The 18,641-nt window shown below is 40.1% G+C and overlaps 1 protein-coding gene across 3 annotated transcripts in view; it reads right to left on the bottom strand.

The window, feature by feature from the left end:
- Positions 1–415: 415 nt before the first annotated feature.
- The window catches only part of PTP1 (protein tyrosine phosphatase 1), a 52,045-nt gene continuing 33,819 nt past the window's right edge, over positions 416–18,641 (bottom strand). The window contains exons 6-10 of one of the 3 annotated variants that reach the window (XR_016099298.1): positions 14,535–14,683; positions 14,289–14,430; positions 1,958–2,047; positions 1,338–1,418; positions 416–773 (exon numbers count right to left, since the gene is read on the bottom strand). Coding sequence is in view for 2 of the 3 variants with exons in the window: in XM_088944896.1 (XP_088801022.1) it covers positions 1,973–2,047; positions 14,289–14,430; positions 14,535–14,683 (366 nt within the window). In the remaining variant the exon portion in view is untranslated. Of the gene's footprint in view, positions 774–1,337; positions 1,419–1,460; positions 2,048–14,288; positions 14,431–14,534; positions 14,684–18,641 lie in introns of those variants that run through there. The other 2 variants (XM_088944896.1, XM_088944895.1) reach the window with 2 other exon arrangements.

Raw genomic sequence — 18,641 nt, 5'->3', positions numbered from 1 at the left:
GATGCCTAGTGCCATTTCACTAGCTGGGAGTGGCTCGTTCTCAGTTACCACCTGCACTGCTCTAAATCCCAAAGGCCAGATGACCGGTGTGGCAGCCAATGTATGTGCAACAGCGTTGTTGGCCTTGTCCTTGGTATGACTTTTGAGACATTGGCTCAGGACGGAGGATTGATGTTTGTTGGTGTTAGCAGGTTGGCAGGTTAGCTTTCCACTGGTTGCCACAAGTGGTGCACCTCATCAGTGAGGAGGGCCCTTTGCTCCATCAATCGCTAGAATTGTTCAAGTGACATGGTTTTGAGGAGCAAGAGAGGATGAGTGGTTTCCCATCCTCAAGTTACCTTGTTGATTGGCCATGATGATTTGAAGTAAGAATTTAGATGTTATCTTAAACGACGCCAATTGATGCTACTAAAGATTGTAAATAGGGACAATATGGAAATTTCCGAGGTGATTAAGCTGAGGGCCCCATAATACAAAAAGATGTTAGAAGTTCTAGGGTGTGATCCCAAGGGCGAGGATTCCAACTGATAAATCATTCAAGGCAAAAAAGAGAGGTGCCAAGATGAAACAAGAGCAAGAGCAAATGTGAGAATCAGAAAATGTAAGTTACCTATTACTCCCAACCCTTGTTTATAGGTGAGGTATCACTATTGGTTGCATCATGTCATTTATAACAGCTTCGCAAGTTGGGATGTAATAAGGGTCGAGCTCATTAAATCAATAACCACATCTCCAAGGACTTGCCATTAAGGCCTGCAAAGTAATGAGATTGCCTGCAAGTATGCCACGTGTTCATCATAGATAATTACTGTTGTATCAAAGACCAAACCTTTTTTTTTTTTTATTGTTTTAAATCAAGAATGAAGACCAATTTCAGAACTTCAAAATTTCAAACCCATTTTAGTTGAAATACATAAATAGATATACTAGAACCATTATCATATAGGAAATAAATCAAAGAACCACTGTATTCAATCCGTCGTTAACTCGGCCGGTTGAGACAGCGATCTGGTCACAATCCCAGTTTGGGTCAACCTCTAACCAGGTATAAAAACCCGTTCATTCAGTCAACCCATTGACCAGGATAGTCGAACCATTGATCTGTCTGACCATTCAACAGGTTACCATTTTTGGTGTTTTTAAAAATTTTGAATGTTTTTATAATGACATCAAAGTTAACCCGTTTAACCAAATGGTTGAACCTCCGACCCGCTGACCCAGAGAGAAAGCGGATCAACCACTGGGCCAGGTGCAAAGTCAAAACACTGGAAACAATCCAAGCATGAGAATGAGAGACTTAAAGTTCCAATGGACAAGGGCATTGAACGTCAGCCTACCTTATAAAACATTCTAAAGAGCAATTCTCCATCATAAAGACGATACAGCATCCCTACTCAAGTCTCAACATATGGCATATGCTGCAAAAAAAAAAAACACATATGGCATGCTTAAGGAAAAAATTTTGGCAGATCGATCAATAAATTCCTCTTTTGCAGAGCGTAACTTAAATATGGGGCTAGTCTAAAGCAGAATTGGAAATTTGGAATACATTGTGAAACAAGGTGACGCTTGGTCCAATCTCCAAAGGAAAACCAAATTAGCCTGCTACATTTCAGTTTCACAAGGCTCTTCAAAAAAAGGTTAAGGAAAAAAATTGATTTCTTAGTACCAGCTACATTTCAGTTTTACATGGTAATAACCCCCATGAACCAAATGCAGAAGTGGGATTCCAACTGTGAATGTCCCAGATTACGAGGGCTGTGCAGGTTTCTCTACTGAACAGTGACTGAATGGTTCTTGTTAACGTACATCAGTCAGCAGTCTGAGCTGTAAACATAATAACTGCATCATCATCTCATCCCAAAATGCCTATCTCAAAAGCATGGAGAGACAGGAACAGGACATGTAGATATGGCACAATAATGGAAGTCCATGAAGAGTCTTATGAATGGTTTACAAGTTTGAGTTCCTTTCACTGGTGATTGGACTCCGAAACAAGCTCCTCCAATTCATCAAGTATGGCATCATAGCAAAAGAGGAATTGCTCCTAGTAAAACAATAGATAGGGCACGTCAAAATTTAGTAGAAAATATAGGATTGCTTCCTGATAAGCATTGAGTAGATCAAAGAAACAGAAAATAGCTGAAGGAAAGAAACATCAACACAATGCATGGGAATTCCAAAATGATTCAATTTCAAACTTCAAGAATGAACTCTCAGGATACATGCAACATAAACAAAACTCAGTAGTTTGTTTTCTACTGCACTAACTTTGGTACTTGTTGAGGATTTGCTGTCATTTATTATTTTTGGGATTTTTAGACTGCACTTCACCTCAGAATTCTGAATTCCACTGCAGACCTACAACAATTCAAAATTTAAAACAGCTCCACCTATAACACCAATACCCGCCCGTGTATTGGCATCAATTCCGAGCTGGCATCTACCCCAACTGTACGGTAAAGCTAAGATTTGTTGGGGTGGACTGAACACTAAAAACCCTTTTATTTTATTTGCTATTGGGCCCAAGGCCCATTAGTTTAGGGCTGAGTTAAGTTGATGTTTAAGTGTGTTGATAGTTTCCACCCTATTAAGGGCATATTTAACATCATACGTCTTTCATTTCTTTAGTATAAAAATTAATGGGAGAGGCTGCCGGATCATTATGGCTTCTCTTCCCTTTCTCTTATCTTCTCCTCTCAAACTTTTCCTTCTACCTTTTCTCTCCCTTTTCCCCTTTCTTTTGTTTTTTTATTTGCTAATTGGTATCAGAGCATTTTTTTAAAGATTCTTGGAGCTGACCCATGCAGTCCTACATTAGCCGACTGCATGGAGGAGTAAAGGCCTAAAGCACTGATCATTGGATCAAAATAGACCCAGTTCTTGGATTTGTTTGGTGAAATTCAGACATCCAGGAGTGTGATCTTTGACCAGACACCAAAATAGGAAGAACTAGAGAGAGAGAGAGGGGGGGAGAGTCCACATTGAAGTGGGCTCTTTGTTTTTGACCTGGAGAGGCACTCAGGATTTTTTTTTTGAAAGGTAAAAGGATTTTTTTGGATTCTAGGAGCATTCTGTATGCAGCAATTCAGTTTTTGGCTGTTCCTGGGGTTCTTGGTGAGATTGACAGCCACTTGTCTTACTTCTATCAGTTCCTGAGAAAGGATAAATCTCTCCAGGTAAGTGTTTTTTGTTTTCAGAAGAGTTTTTAGGCATCCGATCCTGGAAGCTATTTTTCATCTTTTATTGGTGTTTCAAGCTGTTTGAGAAGCTATGGAGGGTAGTGGAGTTGAACAGAAATCGACCAGTGACCTTAGACTGGTTGTGGGAGGTGCCAATAATGGGTCAAGATTGGTGAGTCAGATAATGCCATGGCATAATTGGCTAAGCCACCTTTCTTTTGGTTCCTTACATTTTTTTGTTTCCAAAGTTACTCGAGTTTGTTAAGTTGTGTAGTCTAGAGTGTGAATGTTGTCAACTTGAAAAGAAATGTAGACATTCTTTTTAATTAAGTAATAAAAGGAGTTCTGCTTTTGATATTGTTCACACTGATGTTTGGAAACTCTATCACATTTCTTCCATGTAATTGAAGTATGTACTTGATGTTGTTGGTGTCTCATCTGGACAACAAATGTGATAGGATGTAACCTTCTCTTTTAATAAACTTTCTTTCTTCTTGATTCTTTAAAAAAAAAAAGAAAAAATTGTTATTCCCTTCGTTTGTGGATGATTATTCTCGACATTCTTAGGTATATGTGATGTGATCTTGTGATTAGGTGCCATCCTTAGTGCGACAGTTACATCAGATGGTTCTCACATAGTTTGGTATGAGGACTAAGGTTTTTAGATCGGATAATGCTAGGAAATACTTTGAAAAAGACCTAACATCTTATCTATCGGAGCATGGGGTGATTCATCAAAGTAGTTGTGCTTATACACCTCAACAAAATTGGGTGGTTGAAAGAAAAAACTGACATATTGTGGAGGTAGCAAGAAGTCTTATAGTGTATGCTTTAGTTCTTGTTCGTTTTTGGGGTTATAATGTACTAATTGTTGTCTTCTTGATTCCTTGTATCCTTGGGTTTAAGGTATGTCTACTTTGTTCATTCTTGGTCCTTACTGTACTAAATTTGATCCTAAAGCCAAGAAGTGTGTATTTTTCATGTATGCCTAAAACCAAAAGGGATATTGTTGCTATGATCCGGTGTCAAGGAGTTAACATGTTACTATAGATGTCACTTTCTTTGTGTCTACACCCTTCAAAAATTTTATTAAGAATCAAAAAGAAGGAATTACATCAAGGTGGAAAGGTCACCACCACAAGAAATTTTATATTTTCACCCAAAAAATTTGTTGTCTTATAGTTCCTTGTTTAGCCAATATGTCTGCCATCCCATTTGTTGTTCTTCTAACCCATCTAAATGTGACATTCATCCCATGGGATTTTGGTACTATTCCTTGTCCATGAGATAACCACTTGAGAATCCCCTTCCACTTCCAAGTTAAGAAACCCAAACTGCTTAGCAAATTTAAGGCCCTGAAGAAGACTGTACAACTCTGTTGACACTGCATCACCATTGGTTACAGTACCTGAATATAAAGCAAGCATCTTCCTTTCTGAGTCTCGAAAGACCCCTCCCATCTCAGCAATAGCCTGATTGCCTATGTAGCTACCATCAAAGTTGAGTTTTACACAATTGGCTTCTGGTTGTCTCCATTCCATCACTTTCCTTTCCTTATTTTGAGCTGACATAGCCACCTCCACTTTCTCAGGGTATCATTTATACAGAAAATTTTGAAATCCTCCATTGACTTTACCCAATCGGCAACCTTTATTTTTACTTTTTCCACCACCTCCACTGTCTTTTCCGAGTCCTGATCGTCAAATAACAATTCGGTTCCCAAGTTGTCTTCTTCCAAAATTTTACAAGCTTTAGTGGAGTCTATGCTGTCGATGCTAGAAGGCTGGTTGACCTCTTCTTCTTCCCCAACATCAAGACCTTCCAAGTCCTCCCAATCATTATCGGCTTCCCAATCATCTTTATTTTCCCTGAAGTACCTCAGATTTGGCCTGTCCGGTGTCGTGAAGTTTTCTGAATGCGCCTGCCTCCAAGTAATCACTGGAACCCCAGAAAGACTCCTTTGGTTTCCCATACCAGCATCTAAGTACAGACCTTTTCAGTTCTGAATCTTCTTCACTTCGACAGGAGAGGAAAACTGGTTAAGTGGGGACGATGATAGAGCTTTGTTAGTGTCTTCTAACCCCACATGAAAGATCATGTGGTTACTTAAGCAATCACACGTAGGGGTCAATTCTGGTCCACCCAGAAGACCAGGTTTGTTTACCAGCTCAGATTTACTTTGAAATCTTTCTGGTTCAATCTGCTATGATGACTTTTCACCTTCCCCTGGTTTTCCTGCCTAAGCATTTTCCTTACTGAGGACATTGCTTGGTTCTGACACCACCTCTGCATAGGATTTAAATTTGGTAAATCAATCCTCCATCAATGGTTCTGCTTGCTTTTTATTTTTGGGGGCCTGCGATCCCTCTTTTTCTTTCCAAGCCTGTTGAGCTTCAGCTCCAAACGACCGTTTGTCCATTTCAACCACTAACTGACTTCCACGCAAACTTTTCCATGCCACCTCATCGTCTTCAACCTTTGCTCCCTCCCAAAGTTTTGAATCCATTTCAATGGCCAACCAGGCTCAATGGACCTTTCCATCTACTGATACCTCCACCATACAAGGGATGTTCTTGTACTTTGGCCCCAATAATTTCAGCGAGACAGCTCGAAGGTTTGAAGTGTTTACCTCTACAAGTTTGCCACCACAAAGTTGAGCTAAGTTCTGGAGAGTTGGAATTTTCCAAAGATGGAAAGCAAGCCCAAAGATTTTCACCACAAGATTTTCCAACAACTCAATTGAGTTCGACCCAGGGCACCACTTGGAAACAATTACAAACCCTTTTTCGGTTTGACCTTGGTTTGTAGAAGAAATCTTCCAATGGGAACAGAGAGATCTAGGATCGCCTTATAGTCACTGAAAGGCATAATCGAAAAATTACCGTCTGACTTCAAAAGCTTTTGGATGGAAACACCCACGTCCACCCAATTCTCTACTTTTTGTTCCGACTGAATAATCAGTTTCTTGCTCCAAGAACCTTCTGAGGCAGTTGACTTAAATTTAGGCACTTGAAGTCCACAGGAAATCTGGATATCTTCCTTCTTTTCTTCTACCGGAAAAACACTTGCATTCTTTTCTGCATTTCCTATTTCCTTTTTAGGCTTGATGGTAACCTTTTGGTTCCTTTCCCTCCTTAGTTGAAACTCCTGGGGAGTTTCCATGATTGTGTTCCAACCTGCTCTTTGTCTTCCCATCAGGATACAGATAAGTTGCCTTCTATCATTTCCAAACCGCTCTGTCAAGGTAATATACCACCCCTTTCGATTCTTCCTTGTTTCAGTTGAAAAGATATTTCCATCGAGCTTTAAACTCTTCCTCCATTCTTGTACTTAGAACGACTTGCAAGCTCTCACCATCAATCATTTAAACCAGGGCATTGCCCCTTCTGTGAGAAAGACCGTTGTCGTCTTGCCCTCTCTAATCTTCAGCATCTCCATCCCTTTTTCTTTGACTTCTCCACAGATGAAAGTCTTGGACTCTACTTTTACTATCTTTCTCCAGCTTTATGCAGGCTTGAACTCTTTCTCCATAACTTTTTGTCTACACCATTCTTCTCTTGTGGTTTTCCTCAAGGGGATTGTTTTAGGGAGGAGTTTGAGAATCCTATTCCTTTTCCTGTTCCTATCCCTTGCTCCATTACATCCTGCCTCACAATTCATTATGTTCAGGGCAAGAGGGTTGATTTCATTCATGCTCCAAAAGGGGAACCCGCATCACTTCCTATCGATTCATCTGAGACTCCAAGTTCAGCTGACACAAATCTAAGTATCCTTCTTGTGATTATAGATGTTTTTGTTCATATTAATGATACCCCCATAAAAATGAAGGCTTTGATAAAAAATCAAACATGGGAGATTGTTGATTTTCCTACAAGGCGAGGCTTGTTGAAAAAGGATATACATAAACCTATGGGATAGATTATCTGGAGACCTTTTCTCCTATGGCCAAAACGAGTCCAATTCAGATTCTCTTGTCTCTAGCGACCACCTATTCTTGGTCACTCTTCCAACTAAATGTAAAGAATGCTTTCCTCATTAGAGATTTGCAAGTGTATATGGACAATGAAGTGGATGGAGGAAGGGTGTACAAACTAAAGAAGTCTTTGTATGGCCTAAAGCAATTACCTAGAACATGGTTTGACAAATTAGTACACACAGACTTAGTTAGATCATACATTTTTTGTAAGGTAAGGTTCAAAATATCGATACAGGGTAGGGCGTATCGACCTGTATTGGTACTACTTTTTATGTTTTTTTATTTTCTTCGAAACTGGTTCAGAGGGGCAGGTTTAAGGCCGGTCTACCCCCTAAACCACTTGCTGACCTGAAACACCCCCTGTAGGGACGTACCGGGAAGGCTCTGATACAATACGTATCAGCCGATACGTGACAAAATTTTGATCCTTGGTGTAAGGCTGAGGATGTAAAGTGGTCTTTAGTCTGAGGTCTGAGGAATTGACTGAACCAAAAACGGGAAGAAATGGGAAATAAGCAAGTGGCCAGACCCTGAAGGGCTGCCTACATACCCTTTAGTGAGGGATCAGGCCATTGTAGTTCGTCAATGCTAGAATTCTAGCGAGAAAAGGAGGAAAATGGTGGATGGCTGAAATGGAGAAAAGGTTGAATGAGAGAATGGGAATGGGCTGTAATCAAAGTGATAGTGATGGGTAAGAATGGTTTCAAGGCCCATATTTATAGTTTTTGGGTGCACATTCCAAGAGCTTTTTAAATTTCTGTTTTTCCTATTTTACCCTTATATTCCAGAATGTTCTTTACACATTTGAATCATGTGGCTAAATATCCTTCTAGAATTATCTTATTAATTGGTATTTCCAATTTTACCCTTTTGTCGCATGTTTATTTCCTTGATTTATTTCTAGAATATTTATTAATTGTGCTGAAATATTCAACACTTATATTTAATGGGCCAAATTGACCCAGATTTGGTTGGTCTTGTCGTAGTCATCGCTTCACGTTGCTACCCAAGTCGATCCCCTTATGCTTTGTAAAGAGAAGAGGATCGCTTGTGACAATGCCAATAGTATACATTGTTAATATTATAGTTATAGGAAATGATTTGAGTGAGATTAATGCCTTGAATAAATCCTTACAATAGGAGTTTGAGATCAAGGACCATAGTGAGCTAAAGTACTTTCTAGGTATAGAGCTGGCAAGGTCCAAAAATGGGATCTTCATTTCCTAGAGGCAGTATGTACTGGTTTTTTTTATTGGAAATGGTAACTTCATTAATATAACTTAAGAATAATTTTCCAGATTTAAGTACAGCTGTCAACCCCTAACTAGGTGTTCAGCCCCCAGTAATCTTTCTTACAAAACTGCCCAGAACATTCTCTCCCTCACAGCCCCTTGTTTAGCCAACGTGTCAGCTAAACCATTAGCTGATCTCCATGTCCATTTGAAGCATGCACCGATCCCCCTTGTTATGTTGAGGATTTCCCTTATGGGCTGTCTATAAATTCAGGCTCCCAACTTACTAGATTTCCCTTATGTACTGGATTTGTTACAGGAGGCTAGAAAACTTGGAGTCCAACCAACTAATACACCTTTTGACCAGAACCACACGATTAATGCTTCAGATAGTGAGCTAGTAAAGGATGTAGGGAGGTATCAAAGGTTGGTGGGCTACCTATTGTATTTGTGCATGACACGTCTAAATATCTCTTATGTTGTCTGTGTTGTAAGCTAGTATGCATGCTCCTCAGGTTCAGCACTTGGCAGTTGTTGACAGGACTCTTGTCTACCTAAAGAAACATCCAGGCAGAAGAATACCGTTTACTGATCATAGGAACATGGAAGATAGAGGCCTATACAAATGCAAATTGGGCAGGGTGCTTAGATGATAGGAGGTTTACATCAGGATTCTGCACTTTTGTTGGGGGTAACATGGTTTCATGGAAAAGTAAAAAACAATCAACTGTGGCCAAGTCAAGTGCAAAAGCTGAATACAAATCTATGGCTTATGGTATCTCAGAGATTCTTTGGATTCAGTCCTTGTTGGATGAGCTTGGAGTTGTTACAAAGGAACCGATGATATTGTATTGTGATAATCAAGCCGCAATCAACATCACCCACAATTCAGTTCAGCATGATAGAACGGAGCATATCGAGGTAGACAAACATTTTATAAGAAAGAGGATGACATCAAGAGAAGTATGCCTACCATATGTTTCACCTGACATACAGCTAGTTGATGTCGTCACCAAGGGAGCTACAGAAAGATACCTTGAATATGATCTACACAAGTTGGGAATTGTGACATTTATTCCCAACCTGAGGGGGAGTGTTGAGGATTTTCTATCATTTATTTTCTTGTTAATTAGTTTCTGTTATTGGGCCCAAGGTCCATTAGTTTAGTGCTAGTTTAAGTTGATGTTTATGTGTGTTGACAGTAGCTGCCTTATTAAGGGCATATTTGGCATTGTACATCTTTTCTTTCACTAAGTATAAAAGTTAATGGGAGAGGCAGTTAGATCATTATTGGCTTCTCTTCCCTTTCTCTCATCTTCTTCTCCTTCTCTCAAGAACTCTTCCTTCTACATTTTCTCTCCCTTTTTCCTTTCCTTTTGTTTTTGTTATTTGCTACTGTACTAACATGGATTTCAACTTAGAAAAGTGCAAATGCAGGTATCTTGCTTTCTTCTAGAACATTAATACCAAAATATATATTCATTCATTAGTGCAACACACTTTCCTGGTATAATTTCTTAAATACTCAGTCATTATTCCATGGGTTGGAAGTTGGAACTTGTGAACTGCACTTGACAAGTTGACATGCTTCCAGTTAGTAGCTTTCCAAACCATTTGATTCATTAATTCTGCTTATCTTCTAATCCAAAATTTTTAAACTTTATTTTACTATAAGATTATCTAGCCACTATTCTTTGACAACAAATTTCATATGGTTAAGATAATAAATGATTGTAGCATTTGTACTTCGTAAAATTAATGAAAGGTAGAAATGTGAAGACATTTGCTATATCAGTTGATAACAAAAAAGAAATTTTAACTGAGTCTGCATTTTTTTCCATGTAAAAGGGGTAGAAAATTTTTTGGCCATAAAAGAGATAGAAATATAATTGATGTTTTACATAGTGGAAACTTTCTACCTATTTTATGTCAAAACAAAAGGAGGCTTAACAAAACTCTTGTTGAGATGCAAAATAATGGCTTGGAAAGCAGGTCACACTTCTAGCGTAGACTATGATTTTACATTCTAAATAAACATTGTTTAGAAGATCAACATATTTCCTGATATTGCCACAATATTTCTAATTCCATGGATGTGTACACAAAAAACCATGGGAGTATATCTTCACATATTCCTCAATGCTTAATATCTTTTATATTGTTTTTAAACAACTTTTACTTTTTACTTGTATTTTCTCTTGAAACCCACTAGTTTTTTTTTGCAAATTTATCAATATAGACAACTTTACTTTTATAGAATATTTTTAATTATACAAGATTAATTAAGTATTGTGATGCTTTAAAATTTTAAACACTAATAAAAAGGTTGGACACTATTGTGAAAAGCATATTCATATGTAAATAATACCTTTTATATTAAACAAAACATAATAAAATAATGTATACAAGCTAATGGTATGATGGTGTAACAACCAATATTTCAGTTACAAAGGATCTTCACCAAGGTTCAACACTTAGCTCTTATTTATTTGCACTAATCAAAGATGAATTAACTAACATAGCCAAGAGCAAGTCCCATGGTGCCTGTTGTTTACTGATGAAATTGTTTTAATTGTTGAAATTAATGAAAGGATTAAATGAAAAATTAAGTTTATGGACAAATACTTTAGAAACAAGAGGTTTTAAAATAAGAGTAAAACAGGATGTGTGCTATGTGAATTTAATAATAAGAGTGCAAATCAGAGCACACTGGATTGGAGACCAAGAAATAACTCAATGTGACCTTTTCCAGTACCTTGATTATAATTCTTAACAAGGGAGAGATTGAGGAGGATGTTGCCCATGGAATTATAGTAAAATGGGCAAAATAGAGTGGTGCATCTGGAGTCTTATGTGGTAGGAGAATACCATTTCGATTAAAAGGAAAATTATATAAAACAGTTGTAAGGCCAACTATGCTATATAGAGTAGAGTGTTGTGTATTCAAGAAACATGTCTAAAAAATGTGGTAGAAATGTGTATGCTGAGATTACCATTGTGTATTCATAGAGCAGATTCTAGGGGGTTCATTAGAGGCTGGAGGGTTGGGAGGATGGAAACCCCCCTCACACATTTACAGTTTGCTGATGACATGATTCTGTTTTGTGAAGGTGGTAATGTGAGGTTTATCAGGAATTTAAAGTTGGTGATACAACTGTTTGAGCAACTGTCCAACTTGAAGGTTAACCTTGGGAAAAGCTGTGTAGTGGGGGTGAATTTGGAGGAGGGAGAGATCAGGGAGAGTGCTGAAGTGCTGGGGTGTGAAGTCACGGGGTGGCCTCTGAACTATTTAGGATTACCATTAGGTGATAATCCCAAGAGAGAGAGTTTCTGGAACCCGATGATAGAAAGGTTTGAAAAAAGATTGGTATCCTGGAAAAAGAATTACCTCTCTTGGCGGGAGAATTACATTAATTAAGGTCACGCTTGCTAACTTACCCATCTTCTTCATGTCGGTGTTTAAAATCCCAGTGAAGATTGCTAACAGATTAGAGAAGTTAATGGGAGATTTCCTGTGGGAGCCGAGAGAAGAGAAGAGGGATTATAGAGTTAGCTGGGAAATAGTGTGCAGGAGTAAGTCGTGTGGTGGTTTGGGGCTTGGGAGTATTAGGAGAAGGAATATGACTCTGCTGGGGAAGAGGTTGTGGAGGTTTCCTATGGAGAAGGAGAAGTTATGGGCTAGAATAGTAGCAAGTATTCATGGGCTGGAGCACAATGGATGGGACGCTGGAATCAGAGCTAGGATCACAAGCAATTCTCCTTGGAAAGCCATTCATGACCTGCTACCAGTTTTCATTCCTAATATCAGATATGACTTGAATTCCGATAACTCCATAAAATTTTGGGGACAAACCTGGGTGGGGAGCGCCCCTTTAAAGGATCGGTTTCCGTCTTTGTACGCTCTTTCTGATTTGAAAAATGAGTCGATCTCGTCTTTCACCACTCCGTCCTCTTCCACTTCTGGGATTGGGTGGAACTTGGGTCTAAGAAGGGATTTGAGGGATTCAGACTTCGACTGTACTTCGAGCCTTCTTGCACTTCTTGATAACGTTGTCTTAGACCCCACTAGGGCAGATTCTAGAATTTGGACACCTAACCCCAATGGCATTTTCTCTTGTGCTTCGTTCTTCAAAGTTTTAAGTCAGTCCACCAGTCCTACCCTGTCCCCTTTTCCTGTTGGTGAGGTTTGGTGCAGAGCTATACCTCCTAGGGTTGGTAGTTTTTGTTGGGAAGCCTATCTGGAAAGAATCAACATTGGTGATCTACTCCAAAAGAGACTCAATACTTGCTTGTCACCTCAGTGGTGTGTTGTGTAAAGCAGATGGGGAGACTGGTTTTCACCTAATGGTGTCGTGCCACTTCGCGAGGTCATTGTGGGATTGGGCTTTCTCCTTATTTGGATGCAGCTGGAATCCCCCATTAGACATGCAGGGCCTTTTCGCCCCCTCCTTCAGGTGGCGGTTAAAAAGGGGAAGGACAATGTGGAGAGGACTAAGGGCTGCAGTATGTTGGACACTGTGGAAAGAAAGGAACTCCAGGATATTCTCAGAAACTCAGAGAGGGACAGCAGATTTGAGGGCTATCATACAGTTTAGGGCGGTACAGTGGCTGAAATCTCTGGAAATATTCACAGATTACACTGTGGATGACATGTTGAGGAAGTGGGGTGAAATTGCAAGTTGCACGCAGACCAAGTCAGTAATGAGTGTAGCTTGGACCCCCCCACCTAGTGGATTCTTGAAATTAAACTTTGATGGATGCAGTAGGGGAAACCCGGGACAATCAGGGATCAATGGTGTTTTTAGAGATGAAAATGGGGTCATCTCTGCTATGTTCTCAGGCCCAATTGGAGTGGGTGACTCCCTTAGAGCTGAGATATATGCAGTTATGGAAGGAGCCCGGAAAGCTAAGGAATTGAACATCAAGAAACTTATAATTGAAGGGGATTCAGAGGTGGTGATAGGGTGGCTGACCAAAGAACAAAATGATCTTTGGAAGTATAACAATGAGAAGAGGAAATTCAAATGGCTGGTGCGGGAGATGGAAGTTAAGACATGTTGGATTAAGAGATCATCTAATTCCCTAGCTGATGGGTTAGCAAAACAAGGGGCAGAAAGGGATTCCTTGTTTTGGGCTAAGTTATAATGTTAGTGTCCTTGTATCTTTGTATTTTCTTCTTTCCTTTCTTGAAGTTCTTTGTGACTCTTGGAAGATAAGTGTGTTTGTCTTCCACTTGTAAATTTTCTACTGATGAATTAATGAAAGTGTTATTGATAAAAAAAAAATGTGTATGCTGAGATGAATGGAAAAACTAGATAGGGTCACAAATGAAATCATTTAAAGGAATCTAAGAATAGCTCCAATAGGTGATAAAATGACCAAAAGACTAAGATGATTTGGTCATGTACATAGAAGACCACCTACAGCACTTGTAAGAAGTGATCTTTTACAAGTTGAAGGGGCTAGAAGGGCTAGGGGCAGAGAAAAAACGACATGGCTGGTGGTTGTAGTAAGAAATGTTTTAAGCACTCATAATTTAACAATGGATATGGCAATAAACAGAATGGAATGGTGAAAAAGGATTCATGTAGCCAAGCCCATATAGTTGGGATAAGGCTTATGATGATGTCCGGAGATATAATAATATTTTAAACCCTTAAATTTATTTCTAAAGGAATAGGCCATCTTCAAATCAATTTAAAAGGATTATTTCCAAAAGAGTAGGTTCTTTTTATGTTCTTTTACAACTTCAGAAAATCAGGAAAATTATTTATTTTCCTATTGAATATCATTTTCCAAGGAAACCATTCATTTTCCTTTTATCTTACATGCAACCAGCACAGTATAATAAAAGTAGAAACTAGATATGAAGCTTCAAGCAATGAAAGAATAAGATACCAATGTTTGAACCATCCCAACACGCTGAGATCTGAAGATGGTTATTGTGTTCACGAGATCTAAAGCAGACATGTCTCCAATGAGGATCCTTTGGATGGCATTATGTATTGTACAATATGTGCCTGTTCTTCCAATACCTGCACTGAGCAAGAGAGAGGAAATATCTCAGGCTTACATGCATAAATAATTTATATAATACTGGAGTATCATCCAGCTCATAGTTATGTAAGCAAACATGAGGTGAACCTGCAGTGCACAGCAATGGGACCAAGATTGGGTGGAACATGATATATCCTCTTCAGAATTTCACGAACAGCAAGTGTATCTCTTGGCACTCCATGATCAGGCCATTCAGGGTACTGAATGTGGAGAACAGACAGGGGCGGGTCCTCTGACTGCAAAACAGTCAGCAAAAGGAGATAAACAAGCCATACAATCATTTTCCACCAAAGAGTAGAACCCTCTAAATAAGACCTTACATTTAATCAAATAAGGCAACCTAAATCATAAGATACTAGAAAAGAACTAAGGTAACTCAGAGGCATCTTTGTCTAAAGGATTAACAGATGTTCAAGAACAACTTAAAATCTATACTTATAGACTATGGTCACCCTGTTTGCAAGTAGAGGACTCTGCCTATAGTTGATAGATTTTCGTATAATGTCTAATTGATCCGATCTCTGGATCAGACACTGACATTTACATTACTGCCTTACACAGTTCATCAGATTCATCATTTGGTATGGATGTGGTTGACAGGATGCCCCAAACTGGGCATCCAACCATGCTTAGCTGATTGTCCTAGGTGGTGAAATCTCTTGCTGAAAGTGGCTTTCAACTCGTACAGTATTTATGAGAGGAAGGGAGCGACGAAGATGGAGGAACAAAGCGACGAAGATGGAGGAACGAAGCGACGAAGATTTTCAGGTGGTGAATAGGTGGAAGTTGGAACTGAATATCGAAGCGAAGAAAATACTACTTTGAGAGTGGAAGGGCCAGAGGTAAGAATCTGCTAAAAGTTAGGGAAGACAGGAAGGCGATGTTACTTCTTTTTGAGGAAGCAATGCTATGGTTGAAGGGGTTTATCGATGGAGTACTTCAATTGCTCAGAACAGTAGGGTGGAAAATGTATTAGAGCTGGAAAAGAAGAAATACTAAGTGGAACTGAGGTGCAACGGGAAAGGCTGGTTCATAACCATCTCAGAATACTTTGGCGATAGGAAACAAATGGTTTGTTTACCGGAAGGGAAGCAGGCACAAGGGTGGACAGCTTTTGCAGATGAGTTACAGCAGTTTCTCATCTCTGTTGACAGATACATAAGGAACATGAGAAAGAACAAAGTACAGAGGATAGCCCTCATAAATACTCAAGCCAGCCATTAAAGCAGAGCTCCTCTAGCTGTGAAGAGGCAATAGCAAGTTCAAATAGAGGGATGAAAGTGTGGTTTGAGACTGAGCAAGGTGATTGGGAGCAGAGAATGGTGATAATAGCCAATAAGGATATACAGGATTGGAGGAAGATTCTGAAGTCAGTGGTGCATAACTTGAAACTAGAAACTGAGGTTGCTCTGAAGCCATTCTCAAATAGGAAGGCAGTGTTAAGAATTGATGATGAGGTAAACAGGGGATTTACAGCATTCAAATGTGAAGAAGGTTTGGTCCAAGTCCAGAACTGGAAGCCATTGTGTAATGGGATGGAACATACTAGCGGAAGCTTCCTGCTAAAACTGGTGGGACTTCCCTTCCATCTTTGGAATGAGTCAAACCTGGGAAACATAGTGAAGCTGTTGGGTGGGGCAATGGAGGAAGTCCAGTTGCAAGACCTTTGTGCCGCAGAGGTTAGGATTATTGGGGTGAAACCAGAATCGATCCCAAGAACAATCGAAGTTCTTGCTGATGGAGCATGGTATGGAATTTGGCTGGTTTCAGAGGTAGAGGCGGAGCTCTGGGGACGAAGAACCAAGGTAGAAGACGATGCCGACATGGCGGGCTGGATTACATGTGGCACACAGGTGTTGGCGAGAAGGGTCAAAGAACAGTACATGCCTAAAGGGGAAGCTGGAAAGTCAGAGGAAGAAAACCAAAAGACACGCAAACTATTAAAAGAAAAAAAATGAAAGATTTTGAATTAAATGGGAAACTAGGGGCCCGGGCTTCATTTGTTGATGTGGTTTAGAAGGGGGTGGACCAGTCAAAGGTTTGGTGCGGGCCGGTCTATCTGAACCAATAGGAGGACAGAACAGTTCAAATAAGGGTTCGAAACTTAATCCACGTGACTGTTTAATTGAGCATGTGGATCGAGGGGAGGTAGTGTGGACTGTGGACTATAGACGATAGGCGGACAGAGCAGACCACAAGTTCCTTAAAATGGATCTCTCGCCCAGTTTCTGATATACTTTGGGAGGGCCAATCATCACAGGATCGACCAAATCCCAGGTACACAAGAGATTGCAACGAGGAGAAGGAAGATATCGATGAGGGCTGGGTAGACTGCAACTTGGAATAAGCAGAAGTGGAAGAAGACTTGGACGACTAATCTAGCATAGGAAGTGTCGAGTTCGAGAAGATGCCAGAGGAAGAGGTAGTGGCAACTTTAAATCTTGGAATGCTGTTTATAGAAGAAGTAGAAGAAGATTTTTGCAAAGAGCAGCCTCTTCGTTGTGTCAGTAAAGAGCCAATCATCAGAGCGGAACACAGTCCTAATTTTGGGGATGAAAACTCTGACTCACACTCAGAAGCTCCATTGCCAAATCTTTCTGACAGACAGGAGAGGTGTAAGGAAGTATTTGAGACTACACAGAAGCAAGACAGGGCTACAGAAGTGAGGGACAAACAGGAGGGTGAGAGAAGAGATCACTATATAACAAAGGAGATGGGAAGGCAAACTCATCAGAACCAAGCCAAGGAGTTAGATGACTCCCACACTCCTTTTCAGGGCCTGACAGATTCTGCCTCCATTTCCAGCATTCCTATACTTTCCCAGCATAACCCAGGTGACTGTGTCCTTTCAGTTTGTGATACTAATGTATGCTCCATGACCTGTGTGCCAGATACTGATCCCAATCCAGAGGTTGCAGCCTGTGTAGGAGAGGAAGGGGTAAGAGATAGCAGTGGAAATAGGGAGGGGTCAGGAGAGAGAGGTAGGAAGAGAAAAGGAAGTAAACAGAAATAAAAGAATCCTGGAAATCCTTGAGAGCCTGTTAATTGAAGTTGAGGAGAATAATTTGCAGAAAGGAGCAAAGGGGGTTAGTAAAGAAGGCATTGAGGAGGAAGGAGGTAGAGGTGGGGAAGAAGGTCAAGAAGAGAGAAACAGGAAGTTAGACAAAAAAGAGCTGACTAGTGAAGAAGAGATCAGACAGGCGGTGTTTTCAATGGATAGATCCAAAGCACCTGGTCCAGATGGCTTTACAATGGCTTTCTATTGGGATTGTTGGGATGTGGTCAAAGAAGACCTTGTTGGGGTGTTTCAGGAATTTGCAGATAAAAAAATGGTGAGCCCTGGAGTCAATGCTACTTTTCTAGCTCTAATCCCAAAAAAGGCAGATGCAAAGAACCCTAAGGACTATAGGCCAATCAGTCTAGTGACAAGCATCTATAAAATCCTGGCTAAAGTGTTGTCATTGATAACCCAAGTAGTACTACCCTCCATCATCAGTCAAGAGCAAGGTGCTTTTGTGCAGGGAAGGCAAATAACGGATTAGATCCTAATAGCAAATGAGTGCGTGGAAGACATGAGAAAGTCAGGAACCCAAGGTTTCGTTTGTAAACTAGATTTGGAGAAGGCTTATGATCTTGTGGATTGGAGTTTTTTACTAGAGGTCCTAGGGTGCTGTAGGTTTGGAGCTAGATGGTGCAATTGGGTAAAGGGCTGTATTAGTTCGTGCATTACTCCATTTTGGTTAATGGGGTGGTGAAAGACTTTTTCCCAGCTTGTAGAGGCCTTAGACAAGGTGACCCTCTCTCCCCTTTTCTTTTCACCTAGTTGTAGATGTCTTCAATAGATTAATCTCTAAAGCAGATAGGGAAGAGGAAGTTAGAGGTTGAAGAATTGGAAGGAACAATGTCCAGGTAACCCCTTGCAGTTTGCCAATGATATCATAATTTCTTGTGAAGGGGGTGACAGGCGGGAAGTGAGGAATCTCAAAGCATTGTTACAACACTTTGAGAATGTCTCCAATTTGAAGATAAACCTGGATAAGAGTTGTGTGGTAGGGGTTAATCTGAATGAGAGGACTTTGCAGTCTGTGGCGGATTGTTTAGGTTGTCCCATTTCTTCTTGGCCCTTGCAGTATCTAGGTCTCCCTCTAGGGGCAAACCCAAAGGAGAGTAGATTTTGGACCCCAATTCTGGAAA

This window comes from Nelumbo lutea, chromosome 5 (genome assembly GCF_056320005.1).
Source record: "Nelumbo lutea isolate HS-2025 chromosome 5, American lotus-T2T, whole genome shotgun sequence".
Lineage (NCBI taxonomy): Eukaryota > Viridiplantae > Streptophyta > Magnoliopsida > Proteales > Nelumbonaceae > Nelumbo > Nelumbo lutea.
The sequence above is the reverse complement of the archived record's forward strand: the minus strand, read 5'-3'. Positions and strand labels throughout refer to the sequence as shown.